Below are 17,606 nucleotides of genomic sequence, written 5' to 3'. Positions count from 1 at the left end.
AGGATGGCGCTGCACCCGGGGATTGAGTCGGTGTATTTAAACACTGTATCTCATCCGGTATTTTCAATAAGCTGCTAAAACCAGATTTATTCGATTGCATATCCCGTTCACCGGGGGTCATGTGAAACGCCGAGCTTGGAATAAAAATATAAGTCAAAATACTGTAAATGCGTTGATCTGTAAAAAAAAAAAAAAAAAAAAAAACTTCCCTGCTTATACGAAGCGTAACTATTCAATTTGCATGCAAAGAAAAAATAAATATTCGCCTACAAACGGGGGGGAAAAGCAGGAATACTGCGCCGTGTACACGCACGCCGTCTCTTCAGGTGTTGCGAGGCGACGGCGAGCGGTCTCCTCCGCATTTTAAATACGGGCGGTCTGACGGTCAAGCTCCTCTGGCTGCGGGGGGGGGGGGGTTACAAGATGATATTTCCATAATGCTGTCGCAGCACAGAGGCGTGGGCCCAAATCCTTTCCTTGTTCCCTTCTATGGAGGGCTCACAGGTCAGAGAAGCAACAAGGAACATAGAATGTGTGGAGGTCCTCATCACATGATTCACTTTACTTATATTATTGCTGCACGGATCCATCCCACATCTGTCTTTTCCATAAATCCCCCCACCTCTCTAGTTATTATAGATTATGTAAACCGTCATTCCTCTGATGGCACCAGATGTGTGTGGAAATGTAGAGCCTGTAATGGTCATGACTGATAGTGGTGTGTGTATATATATATATATATATATATATATATATATATATATATATATGATGTCTCACTAATAGAAGATATTAAACCCACTGACAGCGCCTTTTAAGGGGAGGTGGTTTTTCATATCCTGATACATTTTGAGATTTTTGGACTATTTTGCTGCATTAATAAATCTTCCATCTGGCTAGTGGAGAGAAATAATCCCAAAATACACATTGTAGGTGTTTGTTTATTCATGTCTGTAGTGTTGTAATCCCAATATTTGTATCTTAATAATGTAAGCAGTCGACCCGGGGGGGGGGGTCACGACGATATCTATTAGATTATTAGTCAGAAAATGAGTTTTTCTTTCCACATCGGCCTCATTTACATCCGCCAAACGTTTCCAGCTACGTTCCCATCTGTATTCTGAGGGGTTTGTTCATATATCATTCATAGCCTGATTCACACATTATGTGATTCCTGAAAACATGGAAATTCTTTTTCTCCGGCTGTTGGATGTTTTATTACGATTTATGGAGTGAGACAATGATCAGATTTGGATGCAATGCCTCATTTGCATATTTAAACGTACACTTTGGAGAAAAACTCAAATAATAAGTGCCTTAATGTAAGCAATAAACTGGGGAATTTTCATAGAGGTCTGTATATATATATATATTTATATATTTTACCCTATTCATCTGCGGTGTCTGCCCTCAACAGCTGTTTTGCTAATTTCTCTTCAACAGCAGTTCCCCCCGTTTTTTTGGCACCGGTGCGATGTCCTGTCTTTCAAAGGACGTGAACCTGAAAAGACTTTTAAATTGAATGCGTGTCCTTGAAAAGCACTTGATTATTTATTGAAATCACGGGCAGCCAAATTCATCCGTGCCTCAGCTTCCCATCTTCAAAACCCTGAGATCAACACCGAGGAACGAGCTCAGAAATGAGGAACGACGACATGACGGGGGGGGGGGAAGATGTAGCATGTGCACAGAAGTATAGGAGAGCGGTGCATTGGACTCATTAGAAACAATATCGAATGCAATATTTTCCAATTACCAAAGCAAAGGCTTTGATTCGGAACCTTTGTTATTTTTGGACCTCCACCAAAAATAAGAAACGTCTCCTCCCGTCACTCAGCGAGCGCGTCGACGCTCTCGTCGTAGACGTCTGCGTTCGAGTTCATGCGTCTTCAAGTGCGACGCCATTTTTCATGTCGAGGCGGCACCATCCTCAGAAGGAGCTTCCAAGAGAATCCTACGCACTTTCTTTCTTTTCTCTCCCGCACGCAGCCCCCTCCCCCGATCTCAAAGGTTTGTTTGTCACATACGGGTCAAATAAATCAAATTCCAAGTAGCGACTCGTAGTTTATTTTTCTTTATTCTGCTGAAGGCGTCTTGGTTTCATCAAACGGAGGAACGCGTTCAATTAATGTTAACAATACAGTGACGCCGGGAGTACGAGGAACAGAGGAGCGTCGCTCATTCACAACAAACACGCCCGAATAAAACGTTTGTAACCTTTTGATAAAACTCCCGTCCGTAACATTTCCTAAACGTGACAAAGACGGAGATATTTAACGAGTGATGTGAAAACCTTTCCGAGTCTTCGTTGGTTTTTATTATTTCTTGTTTCCTCGATGCCGACGTGGCGACGCCGGCCAGGTTGTCGTCTCCGGATTTGTAGCGTTTTTTTTCTCTCTTTATTGTTCGAACAGCGATCCGTCTCGGAGAGGGAAGCGCAGTAAAAAGAAAAGAACATAAAAGATGAATCCCCCCATTGTCTGGAGCGAGTGATAATCAATCAATCCGAACAGTTTGTTTGCTTGTAGATTTGTTCCCTGGTCCTCGGCAGCGTTGGGAGCACCGGAGCAGCCTCGGGCCTCCTCGTGCGTTTTTTAAGCGCAGGTTGAGCTCGCCAATTACAAAGAGCCCGAGCGGCGCCGATGTCCAAGCACGTCGGCTTTGAATAATGTCACGGCCGTAGCCACGGGGGCCGACTTCAGACGGAGCCATATCAGCTGCTCTGCCGGTGGGGGATTAAGACCCGGGGGGTGTGAGGGGCAGTGAGGATGTGAGGAGTGTCGCGTGACGATAATAAATAAAAGTGCTCGTCTGCCGACAGGTTTCTTCCACCTCCGGGTTCCCGAGTCGTCTTCGGTGGGCTCCGCCGTGGGCCGGATCAAAGCCCACGACCTGGACGTCGGGAGGAACGCCGAAGTGGAGTACACCATCGTGCCCGGTGACGGCGGCGCCATGTTCGGCATCACCACCAACGAACACAACCAGGAGGGGATCATCATTCTCAAAAGGGTATGGAGTCTCCGAAAAGAAAAGACACAAATTGTTAAATTGGCATTAAAAAAAAAACAACTAAAAGCTGTATTTGTGGTTATGAATACAATACACCTAAAAAAAAGATTGTGAAGTTACCCCGTACCTCACCACTTTGCTGCTCTGGGTTTAACATGAACACCTGTTTCATCCTTTAATGACACTTGTTTACACTTTTTGCATTTTCACATTAAAAGCCCACCAATGAGAAGAAAGCCTGAATACTTTAAATGGAAAAAATGGAAATGTGAATCTGAAACAGAAGGACTGAATACTCAGGAGGCTCATCAGTGGGGTCGGGAAACAAAATAAAACAGGTAAACCCAAAAATCATGACACAAAGATTACGATATATGACAACAATGGGAACTGTAATACACTTTGATCCTCGTGTCAGTGCGTGCAATATTAACATACATGAACTCTTAAGTTATTATAACATTATTTAGTATATGTATTAACTATTGTTACAAAGCCTTATAGATATATACGAGGGCTGATAGCTATTTCATATCATAAGCAGTATGTTTATAATGGGAGTCATTGAAAGTGCAAGCTCTTTTTTTTTCAGGAAGTAGCATTTTTGCCAGTGTCACTGCACATATCCGCGGATGATTGAGTGGCTTTAACATAAAACACACTGTTTTTTTATTTTTCAAGCTTACCGCACAATATAAATGCAAAACAGTGCCGCGTGGGCTCCGCGACACATCAATACATCACGTCTTGACAGCGATATACCGCGTCAACATCATAGGAACATCAACATCATAGGAACATCAACATCATAGGAACAAGAGTAACTCTTGAAAATAGATATTGTATAATAAATACAGCTAGATGGCGTGTGCGATAAAATACGCCCTAACGAGCGTGCGGGGGGGGGTAGCACTTGACGCCGCCCCAGCAGGACGCCTGGCACAGGCCGCGGGGTTCGAACCTGTGATCTTTCGGTCGTGTGATGTCGCTCGTGGTCCTTGCTGTGTCCACGCCTTAAAGTGGCGAAGGGCCTGTGCTATCTATATATATATATATATATATATATATATAAATATATATATATATAAATATATATAAGGCATTCGCTCAGCACGTCAGGGCCCCATTTACGATGCCGTATGTTCTTTTTTATTCGGCTAAATGACCCCCCCCCCCCCCCCCCCCCCCCCCCCCCCCCCCCCCCCCCCCCCCCCCCCCCCCACAGCGAGAGGTCCCGGGCCTTTTTGGTTTTGCACTCTTCTCTCTGAACCTCGCTCATCCGATATCCAACTTTTACCACATGCGGCGCTTGCTATCGACTGGCGCGGTGGCACCGGTGATATTAGAGCCGCGTATTATTATGATGAACCCTTTTTGAGAGTCTCGTTTTCCAAGGAGGACCCACCGTCGCCAGAGGTGAGAGGACATTACACGAGAGGAAGAAGTAGAGCGCTGCAGCCAGTGCAATGAGGGCTCATCTACTGAACAGGGAGGCTATAATAAGACTTATTACGCAATTGATTAATTAACATCAGCCTATATATATATATATATTTAGATAATTCCATGACCTTATTATGTCCTTCGGAGTGATTTAACCACGGATGGCTATTTTCATTTAAACCCTACCACGGGACTTTTCTCCACTAACAACCATATTCATTATAAACTTTGAAACCAGGATGAATAGTAATACAGTGAGAGCGTCACAACTGCTCTTCGGTAAAAAATAACAATAATGCATTCACGTCGTTTCGCTGTATGAAGTGAAAAAAAATAAAAAATCCCCCTTATATTCGTGTTTATTCTGAGCTCTCCTCGGGGGTACGCCTGGTTAAAAAAGACGCCAGGATCCATAATATCCAAACACTACATAGAAATATTATTATTACTCTACCCCCGCCCCCCCCCCCCCACAGGCTTGACTGTCGAGAGCCGGAGCTTTATTTCTCTTCGGACATCGAAATGCATTCGTGCAGGCGGACGGTGGGCGGTAATATGCATTCATGAGAGAGTCGCAGTAGTTTTCTCATTAAGGTTCCAGGAGACTTTTCTAGAGGCTGCGGCTACTTTTTAAGATTGTGAAGCACGAATTAGACGAGTCGCATTAACGACGTCATCATCGAGACAGGTTTTTTCTGCCCCGGACTCACTGACGTGTGTTTGTTTACCTCTCAAATCCGTCTGCTTTCCAGCCGGTTGGGCGAGAAGAGAGAAGAAGTGGAAGTGAAGAAGAAGTGTGCTAAATAACCGAGCGGGGCTCTCGCTTCCACGCGTCTGCCGGCGCGCTATTCAATGGCATCAAGTCAGCGTCTCCAGAACACAGCTGGCAACGAGCCGCTGAGAAGCACAATCATGTGAATGTGTTGAAGTCGGGGCATCAGACGACACAGCTGCACACACACACACACACACACACATGTTCCTCCTGTTGGATTCCTGCGGCGAGATCGTCATTTGTCGCTATTGAGCTTCAATAGGAGGAGAACAAATGCTGAGTTTGCATAATGCAACAGCCACAAAAATGTCTCTCCTATATGGGGAAAGGAGAATATTTCTTTTTTATGTCAGAAAGTGGAAATATTTGTAAGCAATGACTCGGATTAAATGGATTTTCTTTTTCTTGTCTTTCTCCCAAAATACCTTTTTTTTTTAAAGTACATTTTGGCCCCTGAAACACTTTCAATGAACATATTGTCAGAAATGGCACTCTCATCATTCTGCTTCATATTTATGTAAACGCAACCATTATCTTTCAGCACAAAGTGGACACCTTGTTTAGGTTTAAGTCACAGTGAGTTTTATTCATCAGAACTTCCTTCAGACTTGCAAACGCAAATTCACTTCTTGAAGATTAAAAAAAAAGTGGATTCCTCATTAAATTAACTCTCTTTAATGCAAATTCACCTCTACAAAAAAATACTTTTTAAGGAGTTGTAAATGATTTTTTAATTTTTTTGGGAATACACGGTGCATTTCCTGTGATTGCAAAAGTAACCCACTGTATCTGTTCTCGTGCCTTTCAGGGTGTTTCTGATGTAAGTGTCTAAAATATTCTTTTTGGGAGAGTGCAAATTTGCATTTAGTTTTTTCTTCTTTTTTTCTTCCTTCAGATGTAACAGACTAAGGTATTCGTTAACTGATACATTTTTAGTGCATGCCCCGGCGCACAAAAAGGTGTGTGATCCTTTTGATCCCCCCCAAAAAATCATGCAGCTGAGTGAGTAATTGATTCCCCTGCTCGCTGTGAAAGCGGCCCCGGGATGCATTTGTACGAACACGTGTGTGTGTGTGTGTGTGTGTGTGTGTGTGTAAACGATACGTGTGCGTGCGCACATATATTGTATGTGCTTAATGTGTTCATAAGCGCGGATATATAGATCATCGTGTCGTGACCTTTCTCGTCGGCGGTAATGGGATGACAAGTAGCAATTATGATGTTAATGAGGACAGTTATTTGTTTACATCGTGTACGCCCTTCAATGGATGGCGAGGGTGCATCTTTTCCTCCCATTGTTGTCCTCTCACTGTTTGATATACTGCCATACATCCCCTGCAGCGGTAAGCTGCTGCACAAAGGCATTGGCTGTTGGGGATACTGGGAGCCCCCCCCCTTTAACTGACCGAGCCGTGTAATTTACCAAACATGTGCCCCTATGCGCGTGGGATTGTGATATTAACATGGACATGGACGGAGTGAGATAGCGAGAGCAGAAAGGATGCCTTGGAAAAGGTGCGTAGAGATGAAACCTGTAGTATGAGTCGTTCGCCGTGTTCCAGGAATACTGACCCGCCCACGGACTTGTCTCCTTTCAGATTGGTGGAATATCCCCAGAGACAGGTGTGCAAATGTGTGCAGACAATCCATCTCACTCCCTCTCTCTCTATTTCTCTCTCTCTCTCTTTTGACTTCCCATCCCCCTTTGCACCGACACCGGGTAAAAAAAAAAAAAGCCACATTGTGCACCGGGAGCACAGTTTGCCAGACCCCAAATTAGAGTCCCACGTAATGTTGGTTATGATAAGAGGATCAGGCTGAGTAATGGGTTTCAAAGGATGATCATCTGTTTCCCAGTCTGACGATACAGGGGGGGGGGAGAGTCACTGAGGCACGGAGAGGGGTTCGCACATCCCATCTGCAAAACACAGGATTATGGGAGACAATAGGTAAATCCACCAGTGAGTTCCCCAGGAAAAAAACAACAAAACGTGCAGGCAAAGCGTGTGCACGCAGAGCGTCACGCCACACGGGGCAGTAGAGTCTACGGAGGGCAATAGCACTCCCACGCGTTGGCAGCGTCGGCGCGATAACCTCGGGTTGTGTCGGCGAAAGAATTTTGAGTAAGATTAAATGTTTTTTAGTCCATTTGCATGTTTATTCTCCTCCTCCGGGGAGGAGGGGAGATGGCTGATACGTGTAATTGAAATGTGCTGTTGCTCGGGGGGCCTGGAGGAGCGGCTCTGTTTAATGGCAGCATGTGTGGCATAATGTTTCGCTGGCTCACGTTCAGGGAATCCATTTTAAAAAGGGGGGGGGGGGCGGGCGGCTATCTGCTCACTGTACAAACTGGATGCCCCCCCCCCCCCACCAGAGGCCACAGTGCATCTGCTGCAAACCTCTGGCACAGCCTCCAAAGCCACTGCCAGGGGGGTTTAGAAAAGGAGTGCAGGTGACTTGTGTAGCGCACACAACTCCACTGCTTTAATCGAGCTTTTAAAGGTGAAGTATGAAAGAAAAAAAAAGATATATAATGTGTGTGTGTGTGTGTGTATAAGAGAAGGGACAGATGTCTCAACCACGAACTACATTAAAATGTTTCAGCACCATGGACAGTGACAGAAAGAGACACATTATAGCAAATAGATAATACAAACATGTTATAATAACCATCATTATTAAAAGCATTTCTAATAATTACAATTTTTTTTATATATATATATATATTTAAAAAATATTAGAAATGCTATATATATATATTTAGGGTAAACTGTCACTTTACAATATAAAATATAGCATTTTTAATAATTATAAAATGTTAGTTATCATTTCATTGTTTGTTCACAGTAAAATACCCATAAACTAAATGTGAATTTGAGTTTTTTTCTCATCAGGTGACGCATGTAGACAAGTGGCCAACGATCCCTCCGGCTTGCATGAGGGGACTTTGTTACAGCGCATCCCGGTGATTAATGTCGTCGCGTCGCGTGGCATTTAAGAAAAGAGCTTTTCCACCGGCAGCGAGCAACACTAATAAACATTTGCATCCAAAATCAAAATGCCACTAATTGCCTTGATTGCCGCGGCCCCACTTAGACTTTCCCCCTGAAGTCGTAGCCATCGGCGGTATCGAGGCAAGACGGCCCCTTTTTCATCCTCCCTGCCGTCAATTAAGGACTGAAGCCAGACAGTGACTGCAGTCTAATTTCTCTCCATCAGAAATGCCATTACTGGGCTGTTTGAACAGTAAATCATGTTCAGAGAAAGGAAGCTGTTCAAACGTTCAAATGACAAAAAGTGATGAACACACTGCGGAGTTGACTGAGGGCCAGAAGACAGCGAGGAACGTTGGTTTGATGCGACTATAAAAAACAAAGCGGGGCTCGTGGTGTGATCCAGCTCGTGCAAAAGGACACATCCGTGCATTGTAAACATTACAGAACGTCCTTACCTTGTGAAAGTGTCTGTTGTATAATCTCTAAATTGCCTGCAGGGTGAATGCAATATATAATAGCTTTAAAACCGATGGCATTAAGAGCTCAGCGCCGGCACGATATCAACTGAGCCTTGCTCACAGACAAGGGGGGTTGAATCTAATCTATTGATTATGGCGCTGAACGTTCCGGTGGGAGGTGGAATGAGTTATTTCAGGCCCTGGCGTGAAAGAAGGAGAAAAGAAAGGGAACAATACCCGAGAACAACGGGACATCCAGGTGCCCGACACACATGAATAACACCTCACCGAGCAGGGTAGCGATATACGCGTGCGTGTCTTTACGTGCGCGTGTGTGTCTCTGGTTGTGTGTGTGTATGTGAGTGAATTAGTACAAAGAGGTGGTGCTTGCTCACGGAGTCGACGGGAGTGCCTCCTCCCTGGCGGCCCGGGGAGGCGTGGGTGTGATAGATTAAACCAGTGTCTCTGGGCTCATCCCTGTGGCTAACCCGGCCCTATTAAGAGTGGCAGCGCAAGTCTTTCACAGTCACTCCAGTCTCCACCGCAGTGTGGACAGGGCTGCTGGAAAGGCTCTCAGATGGCACTCTACTGTTGTGAGTACTCGGAGGAGGAGGGGGGGGGAGGGTGGAGATGCTCCGAGCCAAGGACACAAACCCATGTGACTGATGGCAGCACAATAAAGTGAGCATATCTTCTCCGCAGTGCTAACACCCCCCCCCCCCCTCCTCCCGGTCTCGTATTCAGAGGGACAACAAATCGCTCTCTGGGGGCATGTGCGCTTTCCTCTGCCCCCGATAAGCTCATTGTGCTCCGCGGTCAGTCGACTGCTTTACGGCGCGATGATGGCCAGAGGTCTTTAGCATTCTTCTGCATGGCGGAGGACTCGCTGAGCTGTCAGTCAACGACTGGCAGTGACCTTTTCATAAACGAGGCGCTTCGTACGCAACGGGAGGATGTGCCGGGGCCCGCACTCGAAAACCGTCATCGCGATTCACGGTTGTCTCGTCTCAATATTTTTCTTTTTCTTTTTTTTTTGGCACCTTGAAGCGCCGGCTTTTTTTTGCATTACCCAGAAAAATGACACTTTGTTTCCCCGTTTTTTTTCTCCCGACTATTAGCACGCGCTCCGCCGCGAGGCCAAACCGGGCGACTCATTAGCTTCCAGCGGACGAGCGCTGTCGCGAAGGATCAGGAGGCACTTCGTGGCCTCGCTAGAAATTAAGCATCCGGGCGTGGGCCGGCCCCCATGCGGAGGAGGAATGGCGCCGTCTCACGCGGCCGCAATTAGAAACGTGTGATATTCTCGGCGCGTCTGGCTGAGCATCGGTTTACTCTCGGAGGATGAATCGTGCGAGTGGGTGTTAAGGATTCATGAGAGGTATTGTAAACATATAATACCGTGGTAAATGGATTTAAGACGACTCTGCACATCACAGATTAAAACACTTTTTTTTTCCCTCTCTGTTTAATCTCTTCGGGGTAATAATACCTGTGTTCAGCACAAACACATTAATGACTCGCTGGGGTGTGATAAAGACTCTTTAAAAAGGGGGTAAAGGCTCGCTTCGCCCATTGTTGTTGACAGGAGACGATCCTCCCCCCTTTGGCTTGGCTGAGATCTGAGAGGAGTATTGAACTCTGCTCTCCTGATACTGAAACACAACCCATTGGATATGCACATATCACCCTGCTTCTCCCGTCACTAAAAATACCCAGAAAGCTGAAGGGGGGGGGCAGAAACAGATTTCACTTCATGGATTTTCTCTTAGCATATCATCATCAACTGGCACATCCGTTGTTCAGTATTCGCAAGTGTAAATCTTGACAATGTATGGACTTTTTTTTTTGCATTGTGTTTGAATCGTAACACTATACCTGTGAGACTGTGATGCCCTGATTGGGTGCCCCCCCCCCCCCCCCCCCCCCACACACCCCTGTTATAAATTAACAAATTCCTATGGAACATAACAGGTTCAACTGGCATGAAAAAAAGAAAAAGTTCCTTCGTTCAGTATCAGTGCCAGTGCAATGAAGGTGCACATTTACATATCAAAGGGCGCTGCGCCATGTCTAGAATTTCAAGTGTGTTCTGTTTGTGATGTTGAAGAGCAGCAGCGCTGACATGGGAGGAACTCGCTCTGTCCTCCTCGCAAATTCCTCCGTTGATACACTTCCTCGTTGTGTCCGCGGTAACCCGTAAGAGGTGCAACACGCCACCTAATGAGACACGAGTAGATGAACATGCATATATAGGTGTGTGCATGCTTAAGGATGATACGTGTACTTGTACAGCACTGGTTCTGAGCGCATAAGTAGGTCATCTTCCAAGAAGGGGGGGGGGGGGGGGGGGGGGGGGGGGTATGAAATGATACATGCAGTCAGAATTAACGGTGTTTTTTTTTTTCTTTCTTTCTTCCCTTTCTGAGAAATTTCCCTCATGGCCTCCCGATCTGATTTGATTCTCCCCAAGTCAAGCGTTGACACATTAGCACGTCTTCTCATTAACTCACGAGTTTCTCATTACCCCTTTTCCTGGCCCCATTTTTATTCCTAGTTAGCAACAGATATCCTCAGACATACTTGGACATGGGCGAATCTCAGACATGTAAAAAAACGTTTGCTGTTCCACACCCAAAACCAGGATGTGTAAATTAAACTTAGAGACGTGCTTGACAGTTAATAATATGGCTTGTCCGTGATTTCTTCTACGGGTGTCAGCGAGGCCGCTCCCCTCCTCCGTCTGCTGAGGAAATGAGCTGCAATTTGTTCCTCCCGTCGTCGTCTCTTTCTCTTTTTGCTGCTACTTAATTAAGTACCCATAAGAGCAAAAAAAAAAAAAAAAAAAAAAACCTCTCTCCGTCCCGACTACAGTGTGAAAACAGAATGGATGAATATGTCAAATGAACTGCTTTGTGTTCAGTGATGCGGAAAATGAGTGTACAAACTCATCTGACATAGTTTCGACGTGTGTTGTCGTCGAGCGCGGAGGCTTTTGAGGTCACGGAAGTCGCCCTCTGGTGGCGCCAATGGAGTCACTCAACTCTTTGGCAAGTAGAGGAAAATAGTTTGAGTTTGTTGATGCCGTTCGCTTATTAGCTCCAATCTAATCAACTCAGAATGACTGCCGAGTGCAACTGTAGTCAGTTTCAGAGAGCAGTGAGAGCATCTTATAAAAGACATTGGTAATTTATGGGGGGGGGGGTACGGAAAACGTCAGGTCTCTCTGACGTGGTCCTGTTTGCCTCCTCGGAGCTCGGCCATCGGGAGGGGAACATGGGAGTTGAGGACGCTACTCCTTCGTGTGGAAAAGGAGTCAGCTGAGGTGGTTTGGGCATCTAATTCGGATGCCTCCTGGGCGCCTCCCACTGGAGGTCTTTTTCCGAGCACGTCCATCTGGTAGGAGACCCCCCCCCGGGGAAGGGATTGTATCTCCCAGCTGGCATGGGAACGCCTCGGGGATCCCCCAGAATGAGCTGGAACATGTTGCGGGTGAGAGGGAAGCCTGGGTCGGCCTGGGTCGGCCTGCTGCCACGGTGACCCGACCCCAGATAAGCGGCCGATGATAGATGGATGGAACCATGCACGGGAAAACAGACCTGACTTTGTTTTGACCAAAACAAAGAAATGCTGGCTGGCAAACTGTGGCTCCAATTGATGTATTTCATTTACTTTTAACTTGTATTTTAACGAAAATAAACCTAAAATCCAGGGTTCATTGGTATCTATTGCATCTATGTTACGCTAGCCAGCTCTTTTATCAGCTCTTTAAGCTAGCTACCATTAGCAGGAGTTTCAGTGAGCTAGCTTTTAGCAGCTAGCTCTCTAATAGCTGCCTATAGTTGGTTGACAAGAGAGGGCGAGTGTACTCGGCTCTACAAGCGCAACTTGTAGAGTAAACCAAACCACTCGAACACATAACACATGTGTAGTTGTGTTGTGTCCCTGTAATGCTGGATTAGCCTGCTAGCAATTGTATAGCAAGATAACCCGCACGAGTCTGAGGTGGTGTGACAAGGCAGAACCCTACTGACCCCACATGCACCAACATCATGTTTGTAATGCTCTACACTTTTACATTCAGAATATTATTTACATGCAGTAATTAGTCGAAGTGTAAGTTGTGTTGAGAGCATTTCCTCATCACAACGTTCTCCGGTAAGCTGCGGTGAATGATGCAGCATGTTGAGGTGGAAAGGAATGCGTCTCCTCGTCCCCGTGAGGCACTGGCTAATGAGGCCTGCGTCATGTACACACCTCCTGCTGTCCACCTCACCGACACCCCCCCCCCCCACCCCCCTCCTCCACCTGCGTGTGAATTTCTGCTGAGCTATGCAACGCTGTCTCTGTGGCGGTTCAGGCACATTTATGATGTACAGCGAAAGAGGGCCTCTTGTTATGTAATCGTTCATTGTCTTAATTGAATTATCACCACATGATTATTGCTTTTCTTCCTGTGTCCGATGCTCACTCTCCCTCTAGAGATGCTGATTTTCCACCAGCAGCGAGCTCAGCGAACTGAAATCATGCGAGGTGTAAGTTGACGGGGAAGTCTTTAAGTTTGATTGTGGCGATCAGCATTTGAATGACGCCCGCGATGAATCCCTTTTTGATACGTGACCGTTGCTCCGCGGAGCTCCGGTCGCCGCACCGTGTTGTCTCTTCTTGAAAAAGAGATTGAAAGGGACAGAGTGTATTTCCTGTTGAAGGATCTTATGGCTGTGCCGAGCCAGTTGCATCTGGCGCACTGTAATCAAACCAATCATGGCGGTTGATGGTCAATGATTGCTTTCAGATTGGCTTGCCTTCACATAGCTCTCACTCCTTTTTTTTTTTTTTCTTCTTCTTTTTTTTTTTTACGGACACCTGCTTTAGCAGCAAGACTGTGAAACCATGGCGATGGAGGGGAGACGGAGGGCTCGAGAAGCATCTGCTACCGCCGCGAAGCCTCTGATGATTTCTAGTGTTTCTGGACTCTAATTAGATCACCAATTCATGTGCCTTTCATTCGGCGAGGCGGCTGGTCATGTTTTAAGTCGCCTCAAAAGAGAAACACTTCTTCTTACATCCTCCCGTGCACTTCCTGCCCACTTTGTCTCTTTATCATACGCACATTTCACTGCGTCATTACCAGCTGTTTGCAGACAACCCAGCAGGAGTCCCCCCCCCCCCACCCACAAGATAGCGTCGCTTGCCACCGTGGTGACGTGTCAGTCCATTTTGAAAAATACACCCTGAAAGGAATGTCTCTCGTGCGACTGCCGGGGCGAGCGGAGCGTGACCGACCGCGAGCGTCGCCGAGTGCGGTCGGTCACGCGCGAGAAGGCGCACAGGAGACACGAACGCTGGGTGTCACTGCCGTCGGATGTTCACGCCTCCGCTGCGGACACGCCGACGATTCAGATTACACCCCTCGCCCCCGAGTAATTGACCCTGAGCTGATATGTCAGGAGCTCGAGGAGGTAGAACATGAGAACCCCTCCGAAGCTCTCGTTGGGAGAACTCTTGCAAAGGGGCGTTGATCTAGTCAGGACCTGGAGTGTGAAGTACCACCCTGCTATTGACTGCTTTGCAATAGGAGGGTATCGAGGGGGGATCTGTTGGAATGGAATATTTCATGATCAAGATTGTTTTTTGTGTATAATCTCCTGTATCGACATGCAGAGCGACACTGTCTCTAGATAGGTCCATTCATGTCGGCCATCTTTCACACACTGCACCTTTTTTTTTAACCACAAAAAGTGTTGTCGTCTTCCCGTGACGTTGTTTACTACTTGAGTTCTGCTCTACGGGCTGCAGTGCCATTTCAATGCATTTTGAGTGACAACATAAACAGTGGAAATCTTCCAAAAGTACTGACATTTATTGGATACGGAGGCGGCTGATGTTGACAATTGATCGCAGTTACTCATCCTTGAAAAAAAAAACGCAGACAAAAATAAGCAGAGGGCAATCTCGCTGTCAACACGGATGCTCTTGTTCACTTACTGCATGTCTTCAAGTGCTCTTACAGGATGAATGCCGCAGAGAAAGTAAATTAGAGCGCAAGTGCACAACCACGTGCTGCACCGACGCCATTAAGTTTGGAAATGAGCTGTAAAAAAAAAAGAAAAACATTAAACTAGACTCTTTTCTGTCTCTCTTTTTTAAGCCCCTGGACTATGAAAGCAAGAAGGCGTACACCTTCAAGGTAGATGCCTCCAATGCTCATCTGGATCCACGATACCAAAGCTTCGGGGCCTTCAAAGACACGGCAACGGTGAAGATTAACGTTTTGGATGTGGATGAGCCCCCGGTGTTCAATAAGCCCTCCTATGTGATGGATGTGTACGAGGACACACCCGCGGGCACCATTATCGGAGCGGTGACGGCTCAGGATTTAGATGCCAGCAGCGGTCCAGTCAGGTAAAGTTATTTTCTTTAGTCTGACACGGTAGTATACACTTTACGCCCCGAGTTTGAGTAACAACTGTGTTGAAAAGTATCAAATGAAATACCGGAAACGTTCACACTGCGCAGTGGCGTCGGGCCCCACAGCGCGCTAGTTACAAGTTAAGAAACACACACACACACACACACACACACATTAGGCTTCTATGTACTTGTGTCTGATTTTACAGTCGATTACTCCGGCCATGGTACTGGGAATAGCTCTTTTTATGGGCTCCATAAAATATTGCGCCGCGAGGACTAAAATGCCTCAACCTTTGCTCATGATTATTTTAGGTTACTCGTGACTTATTTAGATTATGTTTAGTAGTGAATATGGTTTATTTGTAAATATTATAAATTTTTTATAGAAGTTAGTTTGAAAAACACCTTCTTTTTTTTTTTTTTTACAATGCTGTAGATAGAAATAGAGAGAGAAAGTCAGACAATAATAATTTAAAGAAGCGTTATGCATTCTTATATCATCCAGGAGGACTAGGTCTGACTCTGGGGTAAATACTGATTATGAATATTGTGGATCTTCTTCTTGAGAGGCTTCACTATTAAACCAAATATCCCTGGTTGCTCCCGCGAGGATAAAAAGAGCTGAAGGGAGAAAGTACTGCGATACAGCAGCCAGTGATTGAAGGTTTTAGAACTCTAATCCATTCATCAATGTCTCCGGTCTCCGCGCATCGATGTCATCGTGGCTTTAATCTTGAGAGTATTGTCAGCTTTACTCATCAAGAGAACTAATCAATCTCTGAAGAACGTTTGACATTGTGCCCGTCATGTAAAAATCCTGCTCGCATCGTCTCTCGGCGGGCAGCTCCGGACGCGTTGGCGACGTCGTGGCGCAGAGACGATATTATAACTTTATTAGTGGTCCCCGTATTTCCATATCAGGACCTCGACACGTGCGTTTTTAAAATGAGAGTGCACTTGTGAACTCATATATTTATTTTCAATATTTTGTACCTGGGAGAACTTGGCGTTGGCGGACAGCGTCCTTAAAACCACCTCACAAGAAGCCATGCAGCCTTTGTTTTAATGACATTAAAGCGTTTTAAAAACGTTTTTTACTTTGAACAATTCTTCTGTATCGTGACGTATTCCTCGGTGCAACTGAAGATTTGAGCGGTGCGCAGTTACGAGAGGGATTTAAAATCAGTTTCTCTGCATTTGATTGGCCCGGGATAAGGAGGGCGGGGCCTAGAACGTTGCGCAATACGCAGCTACAGAGGACAGTGGCTCTAACACTCGCTTCCTTTGACCCTGAGAGTTGCAGATTGATTGATTGATGGACGGATGCCATGATTTTATTGGTCGAGGGAGCTAAAATGCACATATATACTGTAGGCTATGCCCTTTGGCTGACATCCACTTTCCAAATTATGTAACCGTCTGTCATTTTGAAAAGTGTTATCTTAACTTGGAGTGTCCAACTGTTTTCCTGTAAAGCTACTGTAGGATGATCCATTTTCTGTGATATATATATATATATAAATATATATAAATAAATAAATAAAAGGTACGGAACATCAATGTATTTTGATTGTTTTTCATAGAACTCAAACATTGTTCCTTTTCTAATGAAATTCATAGCGTAACAAAATGCCCCCGGGGTCCTCAGATCCTAAGAAGTTTTTTTATAGATCTGACGTGCCGGACTCAAACCCCAAATCATTTCGCTGCGTTCGTGCACCCACACGAGTACGCGCACACACACACACACACACACACACACGCATGAAAACTTGAGTGGCGGATAACAATAGACCGGCAAAAAAAGACAAAAGAAGCGTGTTCTTTAAAAAATGCATGAGAACCTTTTTGTTTTTCGGACCTCCTCTCACAGCCGCTGCCTTTTTTTCGCCGGTGGCGCGTCGTCGCGATGGTTCTCGGGATATGCATCGCTCGATATATGTACGGCGAAAAAATACCTGCGCGGCATTAGTTTTATTATGAATATTTTATTCCGGGGGGAAAAACAAAAGAATGCAGGAAGTAGCAAAAAAAGAAGCGTATTTGTCTCCGGCACTTTAAATATTTATCAAAAAGCACATCTGACATTATTCATTTGTGTGCATTCGGAGGGCGGTCGTGCATTCCTCACTTAAAAAAGAATAGACCCGATGACCCGTCATGCATATGGAATTATGCTTTTAGTCTTTTAGTCTCTACTGATTCGGCTATTTAGCCGTATAGAGCCGAGTTAACTGGGGAAACAAAAGGGGCCTCATGAATTCTGCATTGTTGGCCGCTTCCTAAAGTTTGAATGCGTTTTCAAGACTGAGCTTTTGGCCTCTTGGTCTAATAATGGTGGAAAATGAACGCAAATTTGTGCTTTAACTTTTTCCCTCGAATCACTTCTTTTGCATTGTGCGTCAGCCTTTTCTGGGCTGAATTAACATTGCGGCGGTTGAAAGTAGGCGATAACGCCGTAATTCATTTTCCATATCTGCGGTTCTCGGTACTCTCAGAGTCGAGCGTAAGTAG

At 45.6% G+C, this 17,606-nt stretch overlaps 1 protein-coding gene across 1 annotated transcript in view; it reads left to right on the top strand.

Moving 5' to 3' along the window:
- Positions 1-17,606, top strand: part of LOC117749460 (cadherin-12-like) — a 53,043-nt gene that overhangs the window by 20,409 nt on the left and 15,028 nt on the right. The window contains exons 5-6 of the mRNA XM_034560020.1: positions 2,822-3,009; positions 14,830-15,083. Of these exons, the coding sequence (XP_034415911.1) occupies positions 2,822-3,009; positions 14,830-15,083 (442 nt within the window). The remainder of the gene's footprint in view (positions 1-2,821; positions 3,010-14,829; positions 15,084-17,606) is intronic.

This window comes from Cyclopterus lumpus, chromosome 20 (assembly GCF_009769545.1).
Source record: "Cyclopterus lumpus isolate fCycLum1 chromosome 20, fCycLum1.pri, whole genome shotgun sequence".
Taxonomy (NCBI): Eukaryota; Metazoa; Chordata; class Actinopteri; order Perciformes; family Cyclopteridae; genus Cyclopterus; species Cyclopterus lumpus.
The sequence above is the reverse complement of the archived record's forward strand: the minus strand, read 5'-3'. Positions and strand labels throughout refer to the sequence as shown.